The sequence below is a fragment of the Salvelinus namaycush genome, chromosome 3 (assembly GCF_016432855.1).
Source record: "Salvelinus namaycush isolate Seneca chromosome 3, SaNama_1.0, whole genome shotgun sequence".
Classification (NCBI taxonomy): Eukaryota; Metazoa; Chordata; class Actinopteri; order Salmoniformes; family Salmonidae; genus Salvelinus; species Salvelinus namaycush.
The window spans coordinates 8,597,012-8,619,777 of NC_052309.1; the positions used below are offsets into that span (position 1 = coordinate 8,597,012).

General features: G+C 42.5%; 2 protein-coding genes across 5 annotated transcripts in view; one reads left to right on the forward strand and one right to left on the reverse strand.

The window, feature by feature from the left end:
- Window positions 1–22,766, reverse strand: part of LOC120044776 (uncharacterized protein DDB_G0271670-like) — a gene marked incomplete at its 3' end in the record, with an annotated part of 148,198 nt that overhangs the window by 93,365 nt on the left and 32,067 nt on the right. The gene's annotated exons all lie outside the window — the stretch shown is intronic.
- The window catches only part of LOC120044900 (one cut domain family member 2-like), a 46,100-nt gene continuing 28,945 nt past the window's right edge, over window positions 5,612–22,766 (forward strand). Inside the window, exons 1-3 of one of the 4 annotated variants that reach the window (XM_038989627.1) lie at window positions 5,612–6,909; window positions 12,466–12,552; window positions 12,969–14,036. In XM_038989627.1, coding sequence (XP_038845555.1) covers window positions 5,790–6,909; window positions 12,466–12,552; window positions 12,969–12,991 — 1,230 coding nt within the window. In that variant the 5' untranslated portion in view covers window positions 5,612–5,789 and the 3' untranslated portion in view covers window positions 12,992–14,036. Of the gene's footprint in view, window positions 6,920–12,465; window positions 12,553–12,968; window positions 14,037–22,766 lie in introns of those variants that run through there. The other 3 variants (XM_038989625.1, XM_038989626.1, XM_038989628.1) reach the window with 3 other exon arrangements.

Genomic DNA, 22,766 nt, shown 5'->3' on the forward strand with positions numbered 1-22,766 from the left:
CACAGGTAGCCTACTGATGACAACAACAGGTAGCCTACTGATGACAACCACAGGTAGCCTACTGATGACAACCACAGGTAGCCTACTGATGACAACAACAGGTAGCCTACTGATGACTAACAACAGGTAGCCTACTGATGACTAACAACAGGTAGACTACTGATGACTAACAACAGGTAGCCTAGAGTAGCCTACTGATGACAACCACAGGTAGCCTACTGATGACAACCACAGGTAGACTACTGATGACAACCACAGGGAGCCTACTGATGACTAACAACAGGTAGCCTACTGATGACAACCACAGGTAGCCTACTGATGACAACCACAGGTAGCCTACTGATGACAACCACAGGTAGCCTATTGATGACTAACAACAGGTAGCCTAGAGTAGCCTACTGATGACAACCACAGGTAGACTACTGATGACAACCACAGGGAGCCTACTGATGACTAACAACAGGTAGCCTACTGATGACAACCACAGGTAGCCTACTGATGACAACCACAGGGAGCCTACTGATGACTAACAACAGGTAGCCTACTGATGACAACCACAGGTAGCCTACTGATGACAACCACAGGTAGCCTACTGATGACTAACAACAGGTAGCCTAGAGTAGCCTACTGATGACAACCACAGGTAGCCTAGAGTAGCCTACTGATGACAACCACAGGTAGCCTACTGATGACAACCACAGGTAGCCTACTGATGACTAACAACAGGTAGCCTACTGATGACAACCACAGGTAGCCTAAAGTAGCCTACTGATGACAACCACAGGTAGCCTACCGATGACAACCACAGGTAGCCTACTGATGACAACCACAGGTAGACTACTGATGACAACCACAGGTAGACTACTGATGACAACCACAGGTAGCCTACTGATGACTAACAACAGGTAGCCTACTGATGACAACCACAGGTAGCCTAGAGCAGCCTACTGATGACTAACAACAGGTAGCCTACTGATGACTAACAACAGGTAGCCTACTGATGACTAACAACAGGTAGCCTACTGATGACAACCACAGGTAGCCTACTGATGACAACCACAGGTAGCCTACTGATGACAACCACAGGTAGCCTAGAGCAGCCTACTGATGACTAACCACAGGTAGACTACTGATGACTAACAACAGGTAGCCTACTGATGACAACCACAGGTAGCCTAGAGCAGCCTACTGATGACTAACAACAGGTAGCCTACTGATGACAACCACAGGTAGCCTACTGATGACAACCACAGGTAGACTACTGATGACAACCACAGGTAGCCTACTGATGACTAACAACAGGTAGCCTACTGATGACAACCACAGGTAGCCTATTGATGACAACCACCGGTAGCCTAGAGTAGCCTACTGATGACAACCACAGGGAGCCTACTGATGACAACCACAGGGAGCCTACTGATGACAACCACAGGTAGACTACCGATGACAACCACAGGTAGCCTACTGATGACTACCACAGGGAGCCTACTGATGACAACCACAGGTAGCCTAGAGTAGCCTACTGATGACAACCACAGGGAGCCTACTGATGACAACCACAGGGAGCCTACTGATGACAACCACAGGTAGACTACTGATGACAACCACAGGTAGCCTAGAGTAGCCTACTGATGACAACCACAGGTAGCCTAGAGTAGACTACTGATGACAACCACAGGGAGCCTAGAGTAGCCTACTGATGACAACCACAGGTAGCCTACTGATGACAACCACAGGTAGCCTACTGATGACAACCACAGGTAGCCTAGAGTAGCCTACTGATGACAACCACAGGTAGCCTAGAGTAGACTACTGATGACAACCACAGGGAGCCTAGAGTAGCCTACTGATGACAACCACAGGTAGCCTACTGATGACAACCACAGGGAGCCTAGAGTAGCCTACTGATGACAACCACAGGTAGCCTACTGATGACAACCACAGGTAGCCTAGGACAGGTAGCCTACTAACCTAAATTAGGCCCATTTATTTGTATTCTGAGAAAATGTGACTGATAGAATTTGGTTTATATTCAAACTTCAGGTGGTTAGGCTACCTAAACCTTTTTAATCCAAGATGATCGACTGAAATTAATCAATCAATACCATGGTGATGACATACTGTGAGGTATTTTTTAAATTACAGATGCAAAGGCCTTCAGGATGCAACCCTGCATACAGCCAGTCCAGCCCTGTTTAGTTTTTGTCCAACCGCAGTTGTTGTCTTGTTGTCTGTGTAAAAGTTTTAAATGTTCTCATCCTCCCTGAGCCAGGAGTTGTTCCAGGAGTTATTCCAGGAGTTGTTCCAGGAGTTGTTCCAGGAGTTGTTCTAGGAGATGTTCCAGGAGTTGTTCCAGGAGTTGTTCCAGGAGTTGTTCCAGGAGTTGTTCCAGGAGTTGTTCCAGGAGTTGTTCTAGGAGATGTTCCAGGAGTTGTTCCAGGAGTTGTTCCAGGAGTTGTTCCAGGAGTTGTTCCAGGAGTTATTCCAGGATTTATTCCATCTAAATATCTATACATTTCAGCTGTTTCAAAAACATTGCTCTGCTATTGACATTTGTACTGTAGGAGTGTTGGTTCGAGGAGACAATTCTGTTTAAACAGCCCTGCTTCAAGGGGGGCAACTGTCAGTCGACTATCATTTGAGACAGCAAGTAAGCAAATTTCCAGTTGAGCAATATCTGTCGGACACTTTTTTATTTTTTATTTTTTTTTACAAACGGTGTAGTAATAAGTGTGACGTGTCTCTTACAATTATGAATTTAGACCTCATACTGAGTGGTACAACTGCTGCTTCGAAAGACCAAAGAGACAAAGATGTTGGAGAATAGGGATGTAGGGTTAATCTGGAGAATAGGGATGTAGGGTTAATTTGGAGAATAGGGATGTAGGGTTCATCCAGAGAATAGGGATGTAGGGTTCATCTGGAGAATAGGGATGTAGGGTTCATCTGGAGAATAGGGATGTAGGGTTCATCCAGAGAATAGGGATGTAGGGTTAATCTGGAGAATAGGGATGTAGGGTTCATCTGGAGAATAGGGATGTAGGGTTTAATCTGGAGAATAGGGATGTAGGGTTCATCTGGAGAATAGGGATATAGGGTTAATCTGCAGAATAGGGATGTAGGGTTAATCTGGAGAAAAAGGATAGAGTGTCCATTTTTGAGAATAGGGATGTAGGTTAATCTGGAGAATAGGGATGTAGGGTTCATCTGGAGAATAGGGATGTAGGGTTCATCTGGAGAATAGGGATGTAGGGTTCATCCAGAGAATAGGGATGTAGGGTTAATCTGGAGAATAGGGATGTAGGGTTAATCTGGAGAATAGGGATGTAGGGTTCATCTGGAGAATAGGGATGTAGGGTTCATCCAGAGAATAGGGATGTAGGGTTAATCTGGAGAATAGGGATGTAGGGTTCATCTGGAGAATAGGGATGTAGGGTTCATCTGGAGAATAGGGATGTAGGGTTAATCTGGAGAATAGGGATCTAGGGTTAATCTGGAGAATAGGGATGTAGGGTTAATCTGGAGAATAGGGATGTAGGGTTAATCTGGAGAATAGGGATGTAGGGTTAATCTGGAGAATAGGGATGTAGGGTTAATCTGGAGAATAGGGATGTAGGGTTAATCTGGAGAATAGGGATGTAGAGTTATTCTGGAGAATAGGGATGTAGGGTTCATTCAGAGAATAGGGATGTAGGGTTTAATCTGGAGAATAGGGATCTAGGGTTAATCTGGAGAATAGGGATGTAGGGTTCATCTGGAGAATAGGGATGTAGGGTTAATATGGAGAATAGGGATGTAGAGTTAATCTGGAGAATAGGGATGTAGGGTTAATCTGGAGAATAGGGATGTAGGGTTCATCTGGAGAATAGGGATGTAGGGTTTAATCTGGAGAATAGGGATGTAGGGTTCATCTGGAGAATAGGGATGTAGGGTTCATCTGGAGAATAGGGATGTAGGGTTAATCTGGAGAATAGGGATCTAGTGTTAATCTGGAGAATAGGGATGTAGGGTTAATCTGGAGAATAGGGATGTAGGGTTAATCTGGAGAATAGGGATGTAGGGTTAATCTGGAGAATAGGGATGTAGGGTTAATCTGGAGAATAGGGATGTAGAGTTAATCTGGAGAATAGGGATGTAGGGTTCATTCAGAGAATAGGGATGTAGGGTTTAATCTGGAGAATAGGGATGTAGGGTTCATCTGGAGAATAGGGATGTAGGGTTCATCTGGAGAATAGGGATCTTGAGAAATATGGGTATGGTCGAGAAGAGCGCACATGGAAAGTGGGAGAGAGATAATGTATCATAAGGGATGAACTCTGATATGAATAGCACAACTCATATATCCTGAAAAATATTATAATTGAGAGGGGGGGGGGGGGGAGAGGGAGAGAGAGAGAGACTAAAATCATTTGGTCTAGTTTTCATTGATTGAAATGTGAACAGAAGGCTATCTGCACTTTGTTTGAGCATGTTACTCTTGTTAAAGAGGGCAGCAGGTAGCCTCGTGGTTTGAGCATTGGGCTAGTAACCGAAAGGTTGCAAGATCTAATCCCTGACATAACAAGGTAAAAATCTGTAATTCTGCCTCTGAGCAAAGCAGTTAACCCACTGTTCCTAGGCCTTCATTGTAAATAAGAACTTGTTCTTAACTGACTTGCCTCGTTAAATGAAGGTAAAAATTGTAACTTTGTGCTTGCTATGTTGTTTTGCTCACCTATATATTTGGTAAAATTGGCAAAGCAGGAGGAATGTGGACATGATGATGACTATAGCTCTACAAATATTACTTATTTGTTTATTTATATAGACCTAACCGAACTTGTCCTTGTGTTTTTTAGTACTACATTCATATAGATTAATGCATTGTTGGTTTTCGAACTTGAAAGAAAGGCATTTTACTGCGCACGTAACATTACATTTTGAAACATCATAAAGCAACCTCCGGTGACAACCGGAAGCTTAGTATTTAGCGTATTAGGCCAGTAACCGAGAGCCTGCTAGTTCGAATCCCCGAGCTGACAAGGCACTTAACGCTAATTGGGTTTTATAATGACATGCCACGACCCCACTCTAAGGGGGCGTTGGGATATGCCAAAAACACATATCACATGAAAAGGGACAAATTTAAGCGCCATGAATCTCCAAATCATTGAATAATTTATTAATCTAATTCTGCACCCACTGGTCTGTAGCCAGTTCTAAATGATGTTTGTTCTTGTAGGCCTATGCAAAAAACAATCAAATAAGTATTGTCCAATGTTGACCATATGCCTATTTAACCCATGTTGTCAATAAAGTCTCTCACTAAAAAGTGTCTTGTGAAATGATTACAGCAGAGGAAGTTGAGAAGACATTTATACTTTCTGACAGACTCCAGATGCCAGAGACGCGTTTAAATCTCTACCACCCTTTATATCTGACTGTGCGCTACGCGTAAAAATGAATATGGGAGAAGCAGCCAATGACATGCCTTTGTTTGAACCAAGGAGCGACTCCGGTGGTCAGATTATCCGTCCGTAACTGTAAATCCCCTCCCCCGCCAGCGTGTTAGGCTGTTCGTTCAGCAAGCCCATCCTGGACAGCTCCTCTTGCCTAAACATAATACGTAGGAGGAGGAGAGGCTCGGACATGGATCTAGGTAGACTCAGCACTGGCCCGTCTGATAGAGAGCGGAATTGTTTTTAAATGTGAAGAAAAAAAAAACGAGAGGCCTTAGAGAAAACAAAGCGAAGGAAATACCCATCCCGGCACAAAACATTAAATAGATCAATGGACTGAATGAGGGCTGAATGAAGACTGCTTATAACGCCTATCGATGCCTGGCCAAGGATCTGGATGCCTACGCCATGAACCCAGAGATGACAATGGACAGCATTGGCAATCTGCATGGCGGACTGAGCCATGACCAGGACTTGATGAACAGCCACAGCCCCCATCACAATAGGAACCCGGGGGCTTCTCTGCGGTTACATCAGGATCTGGCTGCTGCGTCGTCGCGGTCCGCCATGGTGTCCAGCATGGCAACGATTCTGGACGGAGCCGGAGACTACCGACCAGAATTATCGCACCCGCTCCATCACGCTATGAGCATGCCGTGTGATACATCCCCACCGGGAATGGGTATGAACGGCACATACACCACGTTAACTCCACTTCAACCTTTACCCCCCATTTCAACCGTTTCGGACAAATTCCACCATCCGCATCACCATCACCACCACCACCATCAGCGTCTCTCTGGGAACGTAAGCGGGAGTTTCACGCTGATGCGGGACGAGAGGGGTTTACCAGCAATGAACAACCTCTACAGTCACTATCATAAGGACATGACCGGGATGGGTCAGAGTTTATCCCCCCTGGCCAGCAGCCCTCTTGGCAATGGCTTGGGTTCTCTTCATAACACACAGCAAAACCTCCATAACTATGGCACTCATGGGCACGACAAGATGCTAAGCTCAAACTTCGATGCCCACACTGCCATGCTGGCCAGGGGGGATCAACACCTCTCACGAGGCCTCGGTGGCCCCACGGCAGGTATGATGCCGCATTTGAACGGGATGCACCACACCGGGCACCCGGGCCACTCTCAATCCCACGGGCCTGTGTTGGCTTCCAACCGGGACAGACCGCCCTCCTCCTCGGGACAACAAGGTAACAACTCGGGGCAGCTTGAAGAGATCAACACGAAAGAAGTGGCACAAAGGATCACAGCCGAACTGAAGCGGTATAGCATCCCCCAGGCTATATTCGCTCAGAGGGTGCTGTGTCGCTCGCAAGGCACCCTTTCAGACCTCTTAAGGAACCCCAAACCTTGGAGTAAACTTAAATCTGGAAGGGAGACCTTTCGAAGGATGTGGAAGTGGCTGCAGGAACCCGAGTTTCAGAGGATGTCAGCCCTACGGCTTGCAGGTAAGACAAGGTATCTTCAATACAACCGACCCGTCTCTGCTGCTGTTTGCTGCCTGCCTGCCTGCCTGCCTCTGCTTGTAGTCAGGCTATAGCCCTGCAATAAAACACAGTTCAGTATCTATCTATCTATCTATCTATCTATCTATCTATCTATCTATCTATCTATCTATCTATCTATCTATCTATCTATACCTCTCACTGCAGAGTAGACTAGATCAATTACATTTATTTCAAATTACAGTAGTAGTATTGTTATTAGTGATCCATAATAACGATCGATCAAAAAATCAAATCAAAATCAAATCAAATCTCGATATCAATGACAAGGTCAAATGATTTCTCTCTCGAATATTATTTATCCATGTAATAATAGGCTATTTATGGTATTGATATTCTAGCGTATAGGCCTACATTTTGGGGGGGAATTCTCTTTTAGTGATGAGCAAGTTCTTCTGGTGAAATGTCATGTGTGGCTTTATTTTAATGTTGATATTAAATTATTATAAGCAGATAGATTGGACACCCATTTAAAAAAAATGTGCAGCATTGAAAACAGCACCAGCACCTAATTTCAAAATCCCCTGACAAATATAATAACTATACACAATTTTGCCGTTTGCTTTTATGTGGGAGGCCTTTCAATTCTTTACACACACACACACATATATATATATATATAGTGTGTGTGTGTGTGTGTATATATATATATATACAATTGTATTTGTATTGAATAGACATATTTACACCTGGAGTAGGCAGGCTATTAATGCAGCCTAAGGAATATTGTACAAATACATTGCAATGACTTTTTCTGTGCGTGTTCCCTCATTGAGGAGAGAGGGAGAGAAAGAGACAGACAGACATACAGACTGACAGAGAATGCTGTTGATTGTGATGAGATTTTTCCAATCAAAGCCTGGGACGCGTTGAAAACCGGGTTAATACATGCATAGGTAGCCTTATAGTAAGGCTGGTGCCCCCTCTAGCGAGAACACGTAGAACGACGAGACGGGTTTTCTTTTGTTCCGTCAAAAGCGAACAAATGTACCCTCTCTATAGTTGATTCCCTTTCAGAATTGATTGTGGATTCCATTTACTGAGGGTTCTCGTTTTCTTTTACTTCACTGTTCTCACAATCGTCAAAAAAAAAAAGTGTGTTTAAATACACTATACATTCAATTAATACACTAGTCATTTTAAGCAAACAAATATTGCCTATTAGTAAAAGGCAGTCTTATTTTTCACCGATGAATAAATCAATATGGGCTATCCTAAATGTAAACTATTACAGGCGTATAGGCTGAAGTAAGTATAGTGTGAAAAGTTGACTGTTTTGACTAAATCGAGGGGGATGTTGCCTGATGGAGAGGAGGTTTGGAAAGGAAGACCAGACCAGCTGCGAATAGTGGATCAATATTTCAAATTCTGCGCATTTTCTAAAAGGGTATGATCAAAATTGCAGCCTGCTAAAAAACTGTAAGATTAAAACAACTACACCATTAGATGTCATGTATAGATACAATAGGCCTAACGTCATGTAGTGATCAGAAGAACAATAATGCCATTTGACGAGGCTATAAGTCAATGACTAATACTGTACGGATGGAAAGATATTAGGTTGCTCCACATCATAATCTGTCACATATTTTCCTTCCATAATCAGTTTAAATGCCATGACTTCATGCAGCGAACGTTGGAGGCCTTTTTAATATTCACATCAGTTAATGGAGCGATTGTAAAACCCAATTGACACCATGAAAACATCACCAAATATAGCCTATACCATTGGTAGCCTAAATGATAGGGGAAAGGCTTTGCAGACTTCCCTTCTTCCCCGCAGCAGCATCATTCGTTTACAGAAGGCGGTAACTCTGCGGCCAGGCAGCTCAGGGCTTTGGGGGAAGGTATTATGTGATCGGCTCGGTGCGAGGCAGCAGCCAGGGAATTGAAAAGAAGAACAGAAGCTGCAGAGCGCGCGGCTCAATGAATTATTGATATAAATCTCGGCGTGACCCACAGCTCGAGCACAAAACGTCACCTTGTCGTGGGTTAACCAGTTAGGCAAAACGTGGAGCAGGGCGCGAGGCTTTTGTTCGTTCTGCAGATTCAGCGGGTGTCATAGAAAATTTACGTCTATAAATATCACGGATTGAAAATGATAAATCATAAGATTATGTTTAAAAAAAAATGTGGTTGTAAATGCAATTTGATCTGTAAATACGTCATGTTTTTCTCTCCAATTAGTCCGTTTATGTGAAGTAGGCCTACATAAATGTAGGTTTATAGGTATATTAATAGTCAATCAATACTCAATAGGTCTTTAGGCAATAACCACCGTTGCAGTAGCTGTTGGTCATAGGCCTATAGCCTACTAATTATTTGATACAACAGCTTCTAGGCAGAGAATAGAACGGGTGCCCTTTCTCTGCCTGGTTTCAGCGGGGAAAATGGCCTTGTCACAGCTTTATTAGTTGTAGTCAAATCAAACGTGACACTTAACTCAAACGTATTCCACCGGCACTCACACTGCTGCATGTAATCAGGCTGTCCTGGTCCTGGCAGACATCTCCATGTGCCTGCCACGGACCCGACAACATTCCCGGTTACAGCTAGCCTAGCCGACATCATTGATATGCGGTTTACAGTCCAGCTGAAATAACTTGACAAAATAAATAAATCTCACAGGACAAGCGTCATGATAGAATTCTGGACGGTTGAGGTTGAACAGGGAGACGTTATTACGCCTATTTATAATTAACAAATGAGTGGAATTATATGCAAAATAAACTAATTAATAGGCCTATAAACAAATAAGAAACCAAAATTGGATAATAAATGCACCCTTAACTATAGACGATCGAAAGAAATAAAACCTAGGCCTATATTGCTTTTATTTCGAAAATAAAATTATGAAAATCTTTTTAAATTAACCATGGTGTTTGTCATGTCGAAATTATGGCGATTTAGGGAGAAATATCTTTAACACTATAATCATTCCTACATAGAAAAATACACTCCAATACCTCTACCTCTTTTGTGAAATTAAAACCATATAGGCCGAAAGTATTTTTCACAATATTCCTCTGGCGTCACTGTGAAATTAGACCCAAACTAAAATAGGCCACTGGAAAAAGCAAATATTCTATATCACATTTGAAATGAAATTACGTTGCAGGAAAATCATGTTCATGTGATGTACTTGGGCACAGTAAAAAAAAAAAAGGGGGGGGGAAACATGACTAACGAAAACACACAGGACATGTTGTTTATTGTCGTTCCTGCCTTTATTTCAGTTGTGCAATTGTCATTTTTTTCAAACAAATATGTTAGGCAGTATGGATGTGGATCGATGGCGATAATCTCCACAAGATTAAAAGGGCATTAATGCTGGCAACAATAACATAAACGCGTGGACCCAGTTCGCATTGATCTGTTGAACCCGATACCGAGCTGTTCCAGTAAAGCTGATGACGCAGGCGGAGTTTTACCTTCTTCCCAGCACTGGAGCTACAGTATCTCTACTGCCCTCTCTCTCTCACAACACCCACTTCAACCGCCTCAGACCAAAGACTGCACCTGTCTGTTGGTTTGACAGTTTAGTTTGAGAAAAACTGAATTGAAACGTGTCTGAGATTATTATTTATTGCAGCCTTAAAATTAAATGTTTTATATGTGATTTTTTTCCTGGTATTTCAGGCATACGTTGAGAGTGGCAGTGGTATTCTAGTTTTGGCTTAACTGTCAGTTAGCCTTGATGTTTGTAGGAGAGCACTCATCCAGAAATTATTGATCAATTAAAAGTCAACATGATCATGTGCTTTATTGATTAAGATTTTTTTAAATCTACCTTGAAGAATGAAGTATGCAGTGCATAAGTGTACAACCTTAGTCTAAAATTGATAATATTATTTTTTTCATTCATCAATCTAAACACAATACCCCAAAATGACAAAGCGAAAACAGGTTTTTACAGATTTTTGCAAATGTATTAAAAATAAAAATAGAAATACCTTATTTACATAAGTATTCAAATCCTTTGCTATGAGACTCGAAATTGAGCTCAGGTGCATCCTGTTTCCATTGATCATCCTTGAGATGTTTCTACAACTTGATTGGAGTCCACCGGTGGTAAATTCAATTGACTGGACATGATTTGGATAGGCACACACCTGTCTATATAAGGTCCCACAGTTGACAGTGCATGTCAGAGCAAAATGAGGTTGAAAGGAATTGTCCGTACTCTGAGACAGAATTGTGTCGAGGCACAGATCAGGGGAAGGGAACCAAAAAATGTCTGCAGCATTGAAGGTCCCCAAGAACACAGTGGAAGAAGTTTGGAACCACCAAGACTGTTCCTAGAGCTGACCGCCCGGCCAAACTGACCAATCGGGGGAGAAGGGCCTTGGTCAGGGAGGTAACCATGATCCCGATGGTCACTCCGACAGAGCTCCAGAGTTCCTCTGGGGAGATGGGAGAAACTTCCAGAAGGACAACCATCTCTGCAGCACTCCACTAATCAGGCCTTTATGATAGAGTGGCAGACGGACGCCACTCCTCAGTAAAAGGCAGATGACTGCCCATTTGGAGTTTGCCAAAAGGCACCTAAAGGACTCTCAGACCATGAGAAACAAGATTCTCTGGTCTGATGGAACCAAGATTGAACACTTTGGCCTGAATGCCAAGCATCACGTCTGGAGGAAACCTGGCACCATCCCTACGGTGAAGCGTAGCAGTATCATGCTGTGGAGATGTTGGAGACGAGTCAGGATCGAGGGAAAGATTAACGGAGCAAAGTACAGAGAGATCCTTGATGAAAACCTGCTCCAAAGCGCTCAGGACCTCAGACTGGGGTGAAGGCTCACCTTCCAACTGGACAAGGACCCTAAGCACACAGCCAAGACAATGCAGGAGTGGCTTCAGGACAAGTCTCTGAATGTCCTTGAGTGGCCTAGCCAGAGCCTGGACTTGAACCCGATTGAACATCTCTGGAGAGACCTGAAACTAGCTGTGCAGCGATGCTCCCCATCCAACCTGACAGAGCTTGAGAGGATCTGCAGAGAAGAATGGGAGAAACTCCCCAAGTACAGGTGTGCCAAGTTTGTAGGATCATACCCAAGAAGACTCTAGGCTGTAATTGCTGCCAAAGGTGTTTCAACAAAGTACTGAGTAAAGGGTCTGAATACTTATGTAAAATGTGTATTTCATATTTTTGCAAACATTTAAAAAAAAAACTATTTTTGCTTTGTCATTATGTGCTGTTGTGTGCAGATTGACGAGGGAAAAAGTGAATTTAATCCATTTTAGAATAAGGCTGTAACGTAACAAAATGTGGAAAAAGTCAAAGGGTCTGAATACTTTCCGAAAGGCACAACGTATGGTTTCTATCTCATGTACACTGAAGTGGTATCCTAATAATGGGTATTTTAAATGGGAAGAAGAAATGCAGTATGTAAATCAGTGTGTATTAATCCTAATGTTGTAGTAGGCTAAACATACAGCGGCTAGAGAACAGATCACCACACCAAGCCTTTTCCCTGTGTGCCTCCTCCCTTACAGGTACCAGTAGAGAGCACGCCATGATTGGGTCAAATGGAATGCACTGTCAGACACTGACAACATTGTGCACAGGGACCCAAAACTATGGTATGTCAAAAAACTAAACAAAAAAATAACATGTAGTAATGTTCAACAGATACAAATATACCTAGTGTGATGTGTAGTTGGTAGATGTGTATTTAGAGGGAAATCATTTTTACCTTAATGGATTGAGATTGGATTAATATTAGACTGGGTATATTCAGTATTGGATTAAATGTGATATTGGATTTGAGAAATCCAATTGTGGATAATAGTCTTTAATATGTGGTTTAAAGCCATTTAAAGTTAAAGTAGGCCTACTTATGCTAATAGTAAGTAACATTGTGATGAAAACACACTATTAGCCCAGACATTTACCAGTTTAAAATTATGAGAGGTTGTTTAGAAAAGTATATATTTTTTTTTGCATTTTGGTTTCATTGTCAGGAGGTAGGTTGAATTGTGCATGTGTTCATTGACAGTCCTACATTATCCAGTGAGATGATGAATTCACCTGGCTTTGTGACAGTCCTACATTATCCAGTGAGATGATGAGTTCACCTGGCTTTGTGACAGTCCTACATTATCCAGTGAGATGATGAGTTCACCTGGCTTTGTGACAGTCCTACATTATCCAGTGAGATGATGAATTCACCTGGCTTTGTGACAGTCCTACATTATCCAGTGAGATGATGAGTTCACCTGGCTTTAAGACAGTCCTACATTATCCAGTGAGATGATGAATTCACCTGGCTTTGTGACAGTCCTACATTATCCAGTGAGATGATGAATTCACCTGGCTTTGTGACAGTCCTACATTATCCAGTGAGATGATGAATTCACCTGGCTTTGTGACAGTCCTACATTATCCAGTGAGATGATGAATTCACCTGGCTTTGTGACAGTCCTACATTATCCAGTGAGATGATGAATTCACCTGGCTTTGTGACAGTCCTACATTATGCAGTGAGATGATGAGTTCACCTGGCTTTGAGATTCAAGATAAATTCGCCAATGTTGTAAACTACGGTATAAGGATCTGTTTTTACTGAGAAACACGTGTCACCACTATATCACAGATCTGTTTTTACTGAGAAACACGTGTCCCACTATATCACAGATCTGTGTTGCTGAGAAACATGTGTCACCACTATATCACAGATCTGTGTTACTGAGAAACGTGTCACCACTATATCACAGATCTGTTTTACTGAGAAACGTGTCACCACTATATCACAGATCTGTTTTACTGAGAAACATGTGTCACCACTATATCACAGATCTGTTTTACTGAGAAACGTGTCACCACTATATCACAGATCTGTGTTGCTGAGAAACATGTGTCACCACTATATCACAGATCTGTGTTACTGAGAAACGTGTCACCACTATATCACAGATCTGTTTTACTGAGAAACATGTGTCCCACTATATCACAGATCTGTGTTGCTGAGAAACATGTGTCACCACTATATCACAGATCTGTGTTACTGAGAAACGTGTCACCACTATATCACAGATCTGTTTTGCTGAGAAACATGTGTCCCACCATATCACAGTGTGTTTACGTCTGTTTTCCAGTCTAGATAACAGAAAGCTGAGTATGGTAGTATTTATCTTCTCTAGTTAAAACATGATGATAGTGTTCTGCTAGCCAGGTCTGACTGGCCAAACCATCCAACAGTGACTCTCTGTTGATCTCTGTATCACCTTTTTTTTCTCTTCTCATCTTGATGCTGTCAACACACTGCATGTGTAAAGGGCAAGGTTTATTAACCCTGCTCTCTTCTTCAACCAAACAGAGACTCACTTACTGGGTCACATGCAGCCCCTCTCTGTCTCTAGACTAAAAGCACTGAACCAACACCATGCTTTTGGATATGTGAATTTTAGTAGTAATCAAACTATTCAACGTTTCAGAATCTTACTGGGTTAGTCATTTTGTTTTAGGATACATTTTGTCGGCCATATTCTACTTAAAGCAACCAAGATGCTGAACAGTTTGACTACTATGTGGTTGATTAAAGCAACCAAGATGCTGAACAGTTTGACTACTATGTGGTTGATTAAAGCAACCAAGATGATGAACAGTTTGACTACTATGTGGTTGATTAAAGCAACCAAGATGATGAACAGTTTGACTACTATGTGGTTGATTAAAGCAACCAAGATGCTGAACAGTTTGACTACTATGTGGTTGATTAAAGCAACCAAGATGATGAACAGTTTGACTACTATGTGGTTGATTAAAGCAACCAAGATGATGAACAGTTTGACTACTATGTGGTTGATTAAAGCAACCAAGATGCTGAACAGTTTGACTACTATGTGGGTGATTAAAGCAACCAAGATGATGAACAGTTTGACTACTATGTGGTTGATTAAAGCAACCAAGATGATGAACAGTTTGACTACTATGTGGGTGATTAAAGCAACCAAGATGCTGAACAGTTTGACTACTATGTGGTTGATTAAAGCAACCAAGATGATGAACAGTTTGACTACTATGTGGTTGATTAAAGCAACCAAGATGATGAACAGTTTGACTGCTATGTGGTTGATTCAAGCAACCAAGATGATGAACAGTTTGACTACTATGTGGTTGATTAAAGCAACCAAGATGATGAACAGTTTGACTACTATGTGGTTGATTAAAGCAACCAAGATGATGAACAGTTTGACTACTATGTGGTTGATTAAAGCAACCAAGATGCTGAACAGTTTGACTACTATGTGGTTGATTAAAGCAACCAAGATGATGAACAGTTTGACTACTATGTGGTTGATTAAAGCAACCAAGATGCTGAACAGTTTGACTACTATGTGGTTGATTAAAGCAACCAAGATGCTGAACAGTTTGACTACTATGTGGTTGATTAAAGCAACCAAGATGATGAACAGTTTGACTACTATGTGGTTGATTAAAGCAACCAAGATGATGAACAGTTTGACTACTATGTGGTTGATTCAAGCAACCAAGATGATGAACAGTTTGACTACTATGTGGTTGATTAAAGCAACCAAGATGCTGAACAGTTTGACTACTATGTGGTTGATTAAAGCAACCAAGATGCTGAACAGTTTGACTACTATGTGGTTGATTAAAGCAACCAAGATGCTGAACAGTTTGACTACTATGTGGTTGATTAAAGCAACCAAGATGCTGAACAGTTTGACTACTATGTGGTTGATTAAAGCAACCAAGATGCTGAACAGTTTGACTACTATGTGGTTGATTAAAGCAACCAAGATGCTGAACAGTTTGACTACTATGTGGTTGATTAAAGCAACCAAGATGCTGAACAGTTTGACTACTATGTGGTTGATTAAAGCAACCAAGATGCTGAACAGTTTGACTACTATGTGGTTGATTAAAGCAACCAAGATGATGAACAGTTTGACTACTATGTGGTTGATTCAAGCAACCAAGATGATGAACAGTTTGACTACTATGTGGTTGATTAAAGCAACCAAGATGATGAACAGTTCTGTAATAAGGAGTATTAATAAGATTCATCAGTTGTCGTAGAAAAGCACTTAACTAAAAGGGCTTGTTGGATTCGTTTGTGTCTGAGCGTATCCTGGGTTGTGTGTGTCTGAGCGTATCCTGGGTTGTGTGTGTCTGAGCGTATCCTGGGTTGTGTGTGTCTGAGCGTATCCTGGGTTGTGTGTGTCTGAGCGTATCCTGGGTTGTGTGTGTCTGAGCGTATCCTGGGTTGTGTGTGTCTGAGCGTATCCTGGGTTGTGTGTGTCTGAGCGTATCCTGGGTTGTGTGTGTCTGAGCGTATCCTGGGTTGTGTGTGTCTGAGCGTATCCTGGGTTGTGTGTGTCTGAGCGTATCCTGGGTTGTGTGTGTCTGAGCGTATCCTGGGTTGTGTGTGTCTGAGCGTATCCTGGGTTGTGTGTGTCTGAGCGTATCCTGGGTTGTGTGTGTCTGAGCGTATCCTGGGTTGTGTGTGTCTGAGCGTATCCTGGGTTGTGTGTGTCTGAGCGTATCCTGGGTTGTGTGTGTCTGAGCGTATCCTGGGTTGTGTGTGTCTGAGCGTATCCTGGGTTGTGTGTGTCTGAGCGTATCCTGGGTTGTGTGTGTCTGAGCGTATCCTGGGTTGTGTGTGTCTGAGCGTATCCTGGGTTGTGTGTGTGCGTGTGTGTGTGTGTGTGTCTGTGTGTGTCTGTGTGTGTGTGTCTGTGTCTGTGTGTGTGTGTGTGTGTGTGTGTGTGTGTGTGTGTGTGTGTGTGTGTGTGTGTGTGTGTGTGTGTCTGTGTGTGTGTGTGTGTGTGTGTGTGTCTGTGTGTGTGTGTGTCTGTGTGTCTGTGTGTGTGTGTGCGTGTGTGTCCAAACCTAATGGTATATACTTGGTTATAGGAAGGAACAGGATTTGATTTTATTTGACCAAAATCCCTCTGAGACTATTTCCTCATCAGTACAGTGACATCACTAAAAGTTGATGAGAGGGAACTGTGATTGGTTGTTTCACAGGGCTAATAAATAAGTCTGGTTGCAGACCTTTGGACGCTGGCTGGTGATGTCATCATCACTATGTGGACACTGTGATTCCTAGATAGGCTGCCAGACTCCCACCTTTATCCTGCTGATTAGAGAGAGAGAGAGGAGAAATTCTGTGTCTGTGTCAATCGGTGTGCGTGTCAGTCAGTGTGCGTGAGAGTGCGTGTGTGTGTGTGTAAACAATCTCACAATCTATCCTTTGTGCAGTCTCTGATAGGGATGAATGCTATGAAATTATGTCAGTTAGACTCTCAGTGCACATGTAGAGGATGACATCTCTGTCTGTTGTTAGCAGGAAGTGTCTGTCTTTTGTTAGCTGGAAGTGTCTGCTTGTCTGTTGTTAGCAGGAAGTGTCTGCCTGTCTGTTAGCAGGAAGTGTCTGTCTGCCTGTCTGTTGTTAGCCAGAAGTGTCTGCTTGTCTGTTGTTAGCAGGAAGTGTTTGCCAGTCAGTCGCATCTCTCTTTATCCGACATTATCATCTCTGAGCAGCCGCACATTAAGGACATCCGCTAGCTAGCTAGGCTGGAGAGCTAAGAGCAGCCGCACATTAAGGACATCCGCTAGCTAGCTAGGCTGGAGAGCTAAGAGCAGCTAGCACATTAAGGACATCCGTTAGCTAGCTAGGCTGGAGAGCTAAGAGCAGCTAGCACATTAAGGACATCCGTCAGCTAGCTAGGCTGGAGAGCTAAGAGCAGTTAGCACATTAAGGACATCCGTTAGCTAGCTAGGCTGGAGAGCTAAGAGCAGCTAGCACATTAAGGACATCCGTTAGCTAGCTAGGCTGGAGAGCTAAGAGCAGCTAGCACATTAAGGACATCCGTCAGCTAGCTAGGCTGGAGAGCTAACAGCTGCAGTACATTAAGGACACCCGCTAGCTAGCTAGGCTGGAGAGCTAAGAGCAGCTAGCAGCATTATCCAATGTTTACCCACTGACTGTATCTTCATCACCCGGAATGTGTAGAACTGTGTATAAAGAGTTGCCAGGCAAATATATATACAGTGGGGAGAACAAGTATTTGATACACTGCCGATTTTGCAGGTTTTCCTACTTACAAAACATGTAGAGGTCTGTCATTTTTATCATAGGTACACTTCAACTGTGAGAGACGGAATCTAAAACAAAAATCCAGAAAATCACATTGTATGATTTTTAAGTAATTCATTTGCATTTTATTGCATGACATAAGTATTTGATACATCAGAAAAGCAGAACTTAATATTTGGTACAGAAACCTTTGTTTGCAATTACAGAGATCATACGTTTCCTGTAGTTCTTGACCAGGTTTGCACACACTGCAGCAGAGATTTTGGCCCACTCCTCCATACAGACCTTCTCCAGATCCTTCAGGTTTCGGGGCTGTCGCTGGGCAATACGGACTTTCAGCTCCCTCCAAAGATTTTCTAGGGTTCAGGTCTGGAGACTGGCTAGGCCACTCCAGGACCTTGAGATGCTTCTTACGGAGCCACTCCTTAGTTGCCCTGGCTGTGTGTTTAGGGTCGTTGTCATGCTGGAAGACCCAGCCACGACCCATCTTCAATGCTCTTACTGAGGGAAGGAGGTTGTTGGCCAAGATCTCGCGATACATGGCCCCATCCATCCTCCCCTCAATACGGTGCAGTCGTCCTGTCCCCTTTGCAGAAAAGCATCCCCAAAGAATGATGTTTCCACCTCCATGCTTCACGGTTGGGATGGTGTTCTTGGGGTTGTACTCATCCTTCTTCTTCCTCCAAACACTGCGAGTGGAGTTTAGACCAAAAAGCTCTATTTTTGTCTCATCAGACCACATGACCTTCTCCCATTCCTCCTCTGGATCATCCAGATGGTCATTGGCAAACTTCAGACGGGCCTGGACATGCGCTGGCTTGAGCTGGGGGACCTTGCGTGCGCTGCAGGATTTTAATCCATGACGGCGTAGTGTGTTACTAATGGTTTTCTTTGAGACTGTGGTCCCAGCTCTCTTCAGGTCATTGACCAGGTCCTGCCGTGTAGTTCTGGGTTGATCCCTCACCTTCCTCATGATCATTGATGCCCCACGAGGTGAGATCTTGCATGGAGCCCCAGACCGAGGGTGATTGACCGTCATCTTGAACTTCTTCCATTTTCTAATAATTGCGCCGACAGTTGTTGCCTTCTCACCAAGCTGCTTGCCTATTGTCCTGTAGCCCATCCCAGCCTTGTGCAGGTCTACAATTTTATCCCTGATGTCCTTACACAGCTCTTGGCCATTGTGGAGAGGTTGGAGTCTGTTTGATTGAGTGTGTGGACAGGTGTCTTTTATACAGGTAACGAGTTCAAACAGGTGCAGTTAATACAGGTAATGAGTGGAGAACAGGAGGGCTTCTTAAAGAAAAATTAACAGGCCTGTGAGAGCCGGAATTCTTACTGGTTGGTAGGTGATCAAATACTTATGTCATAAAATGCAAATTAATTACTTAAAAATCATACAATGTGATTTTCTGGATTTTTGTTTTAGATTCCGTCTCTCACAGTTGAAGTGTACCAATGATAAAAATTTCAGACCTATACATGCTTTGTAAGTAGGAAAGCCTGCAAAATTGGCAGTTTATCAAATAATTGTTCTCCCCACTGTATATATACAGTATACTGCCATTCAAAAGTTGGGGTCACTTAGAAATATCCTTGTTTTTGACAGAAAAGCAAAATTTTTGTACATTGAAATAACATCAAATTGATCAGCAATACAGTGTAGACATTGTTAATGTTGTAAATGACTATTGTAGCTGGAAACGTCAGATTTTTTTATGGAATATCTACATAGGCGTACAGAGGCCCATTATCAGCAACCATCACTCCTGTGTTCCAATGGCACCTTGTGTTAGCTAATCCAAGTTTACCATTTTAACCTTTCTAGCGCAGGCGTTCCGCTAGCGGAACCCCTCGACAACATTCCGCTGAAAAGGCAGTGCGCGAAATTCAAAAATATTTTTTTGAAATATGTAACTTTCACACATTAACAAGTCCAATACAGCAAATGAAAGATAAACTTCTTGTTAATCTACCCATTGTGTCTGATTTCAAAAAGGCTTTACAGCGAAAGCACAACATATGATTATGTTAGTTCAGAGCCAAGTCAAAAAAACACACAGACATTTTTCCAGACAAAGAGAGGAGTCACAAAAAGCTGAAATATAGATAAAATTCATCACTAACCTTTGATGATCTTCATCAGATGACACTCATAGGACATCATGTTACACAATACATGTATGTTTTGTTTGATAATGTGCATATTTATATCCAAAAATCTCAGTTTACATTGGCGCGTTACGTGCAGTAATGTTTTGATTCCAAAACATCCGGTGATTTTGCAGATAGCCACAGAAATCCCAGAAGTACTCATAATAAACATTGATAAAAGATACAAGTGTTATTCACAGAATTAAAGATAGACTTCTCCTTAATGCAACCGTTGTGTCAGATTTCAAAAAGACTTTACGGAAAAAGCATAATCTGAGTACGGCGCTTAGAGCCCAATCCAGCCAAAGAAATATCCGCCATGTTGGAGTCAACAGAAGTTAGAAATAACATTATAAATATTCACTTACCTTTGATGATCTTCATCAGAATGCACTCCCAGGAATCGCAGTTCGACAATAAATGACTGATTTGTTCCATAAAATTCCATAAAGTCCATCATTTATGTCCAAATAGCCACTAGTTGTTAAAGTGTTCAGCCCAGTAATCCATCTTCATGAGCACTACGTCCAGACAAAAACTCGAAAAGTTCCGTTACAGGTCGTAGAAACATGTCAAACGATGTATGGAATCAATCTTTAGGATGTTTTTAACATAAATCATCAATAATGTTCCAACCGGAGAATTCCATTGTCTGTAGCAAAGCATTGGAACGAGAGCTAACTCTGTCGGGAGCGCGCATCACGAGCCTGAGACACTCTGCCAGACCCATGACTCATTCAGCTCCCATTCCCCCCTCCTTTATAGCAGAAGCCTGAAACAAGTTTCTAAAGACGGTTGACATCTAGTGGAAGCCTTAGGAAGTGCAACTTGACCCCATAGACACTGTGTATTCGGTAGCTCAAGCTTTGAAAAACTACAAACCTCAGATTTCCCACTTCCTGGTTGGATTTTTCTCAGATTTTTGCCTGCCATATGAGTTCTGTTATATTCACAGACATTATTCAAACAGTTTTAGAAACTTCAGAGTGTTTTCTATCCAATACTACTAATAATATGCATATATTAGCATCTGGGACAGAGTAGCAGGCAGTTTACTCTGGGCACGCATTTCATGCAAAAGTGAAAATGCTGTCCCCTATCCCAAACAAGACTAATTGATCATTAGAAAACCCTTTTGCAATTATGTTAGCACAGCTGAAAACTGTTCTCCTGATTAAATAAACAATAAAACTGGCCTTCTTTAGACTACTTGAGTATCTGGAGCATCAGCAGTTGTGGGTTCGATTACAGGCTCAAAATGGCCAGAAACAAAGAACTTTCTTCTGAAACTCGTCAGTCTATTCTTGTTCTGAGAAATGAAGGCTATTCCATGTGAGAAATTGCCAAGATACTGAAGATCTCGTACAACGCTGTGTACTACTCCCTTCACAGAACAGCGCAAACTGGCTCTAACCAGAATAGAAAGAGGAGTGGGAGGCCCCGGTGCACAACTGAGCAAGAGGACAAGTACATTAGAGTGTCTAGTTTGAGAAACAGATGCTTCACAAGTCCTCAACTGGCAGCGTCATTAAATAGTACCCGCAAAACACCAGTCTCAACGTCAACAATGAAGAGGCGACTAGGAAGAGTTCCTCTGTCCAGTGTCTGTGATATTTAGACCATCTTAATATATTATTTTTATTGGCCAGTCTGAGATATGGGTTTTTCTTTGCAACTCTGCCTAGAAGGCCAGCATCCCGGAGTCGCCTCTTCACTGTTGACGTTGAGAATGGTGTATTGTGGGTACTATTTAATGAAGCTGCCAGTTGATAAGCTATCAAATGGTAACCCTATTCCCTATTTAATGCACTACATTTAACCAGGGCCCATAGGACTTAGGGGCTTTGGTCAAAAGTAGTGCACTATATAGGGAATAAGGTGTTTCTCCGTTTGGCCAGCTGGTATACAGTTGATCTCAGACGAATTTAGCTGACTTTCCATTGGGTCTGGATCTTAATTGGAATGTAGTGTGAAGTAACCATTACGCACAGTGTCAATAGAATGTTCTTATTGATCTGTTTATATAGTTTTAATGGTCAATGTTGGGTCATGATGCTCATTTTGGGAGTTATTCTGAAAAGGTTTTTTCTCTCTTTCTTGTAGCTTGGTAGTAAGAACCGACATGATCACAGTCGGTAATCACTTTGCTGACAAGGGCCCTCTTGATGCTGGGGTAAAATGAAACTATTTGATGTGGAAAGCAAAGTGCTCTTTCTGTTCCCCTTTTTACATGGCCACTGCGTATCCTCTGACCACTTAAAATCCAGAGTCTCACTCGACTTGACACACGATGTAATGTCAGGCTCTAAAACATGTGGTTCACACTACAGTACGTAATGTAAGGCTCTAAAATGTGGTTTACACTACAGTATGTGATGTTATGCTCTAAAATGTGGTTTACACTACAGCAGGGATGTCCAACCCTGTTCCTGGAGAGCTACCTTCCTGTATGTTTTTGCTCCATACCCAGTTGTAACTAACCTGGTTCAGGTTATCAACCAGCTAATTATTAGAATCAGGTGTGCTAGACTAGGGTTGGAGTGAAAACCTTCAGGATGGTAGCTCTCCAGGAAC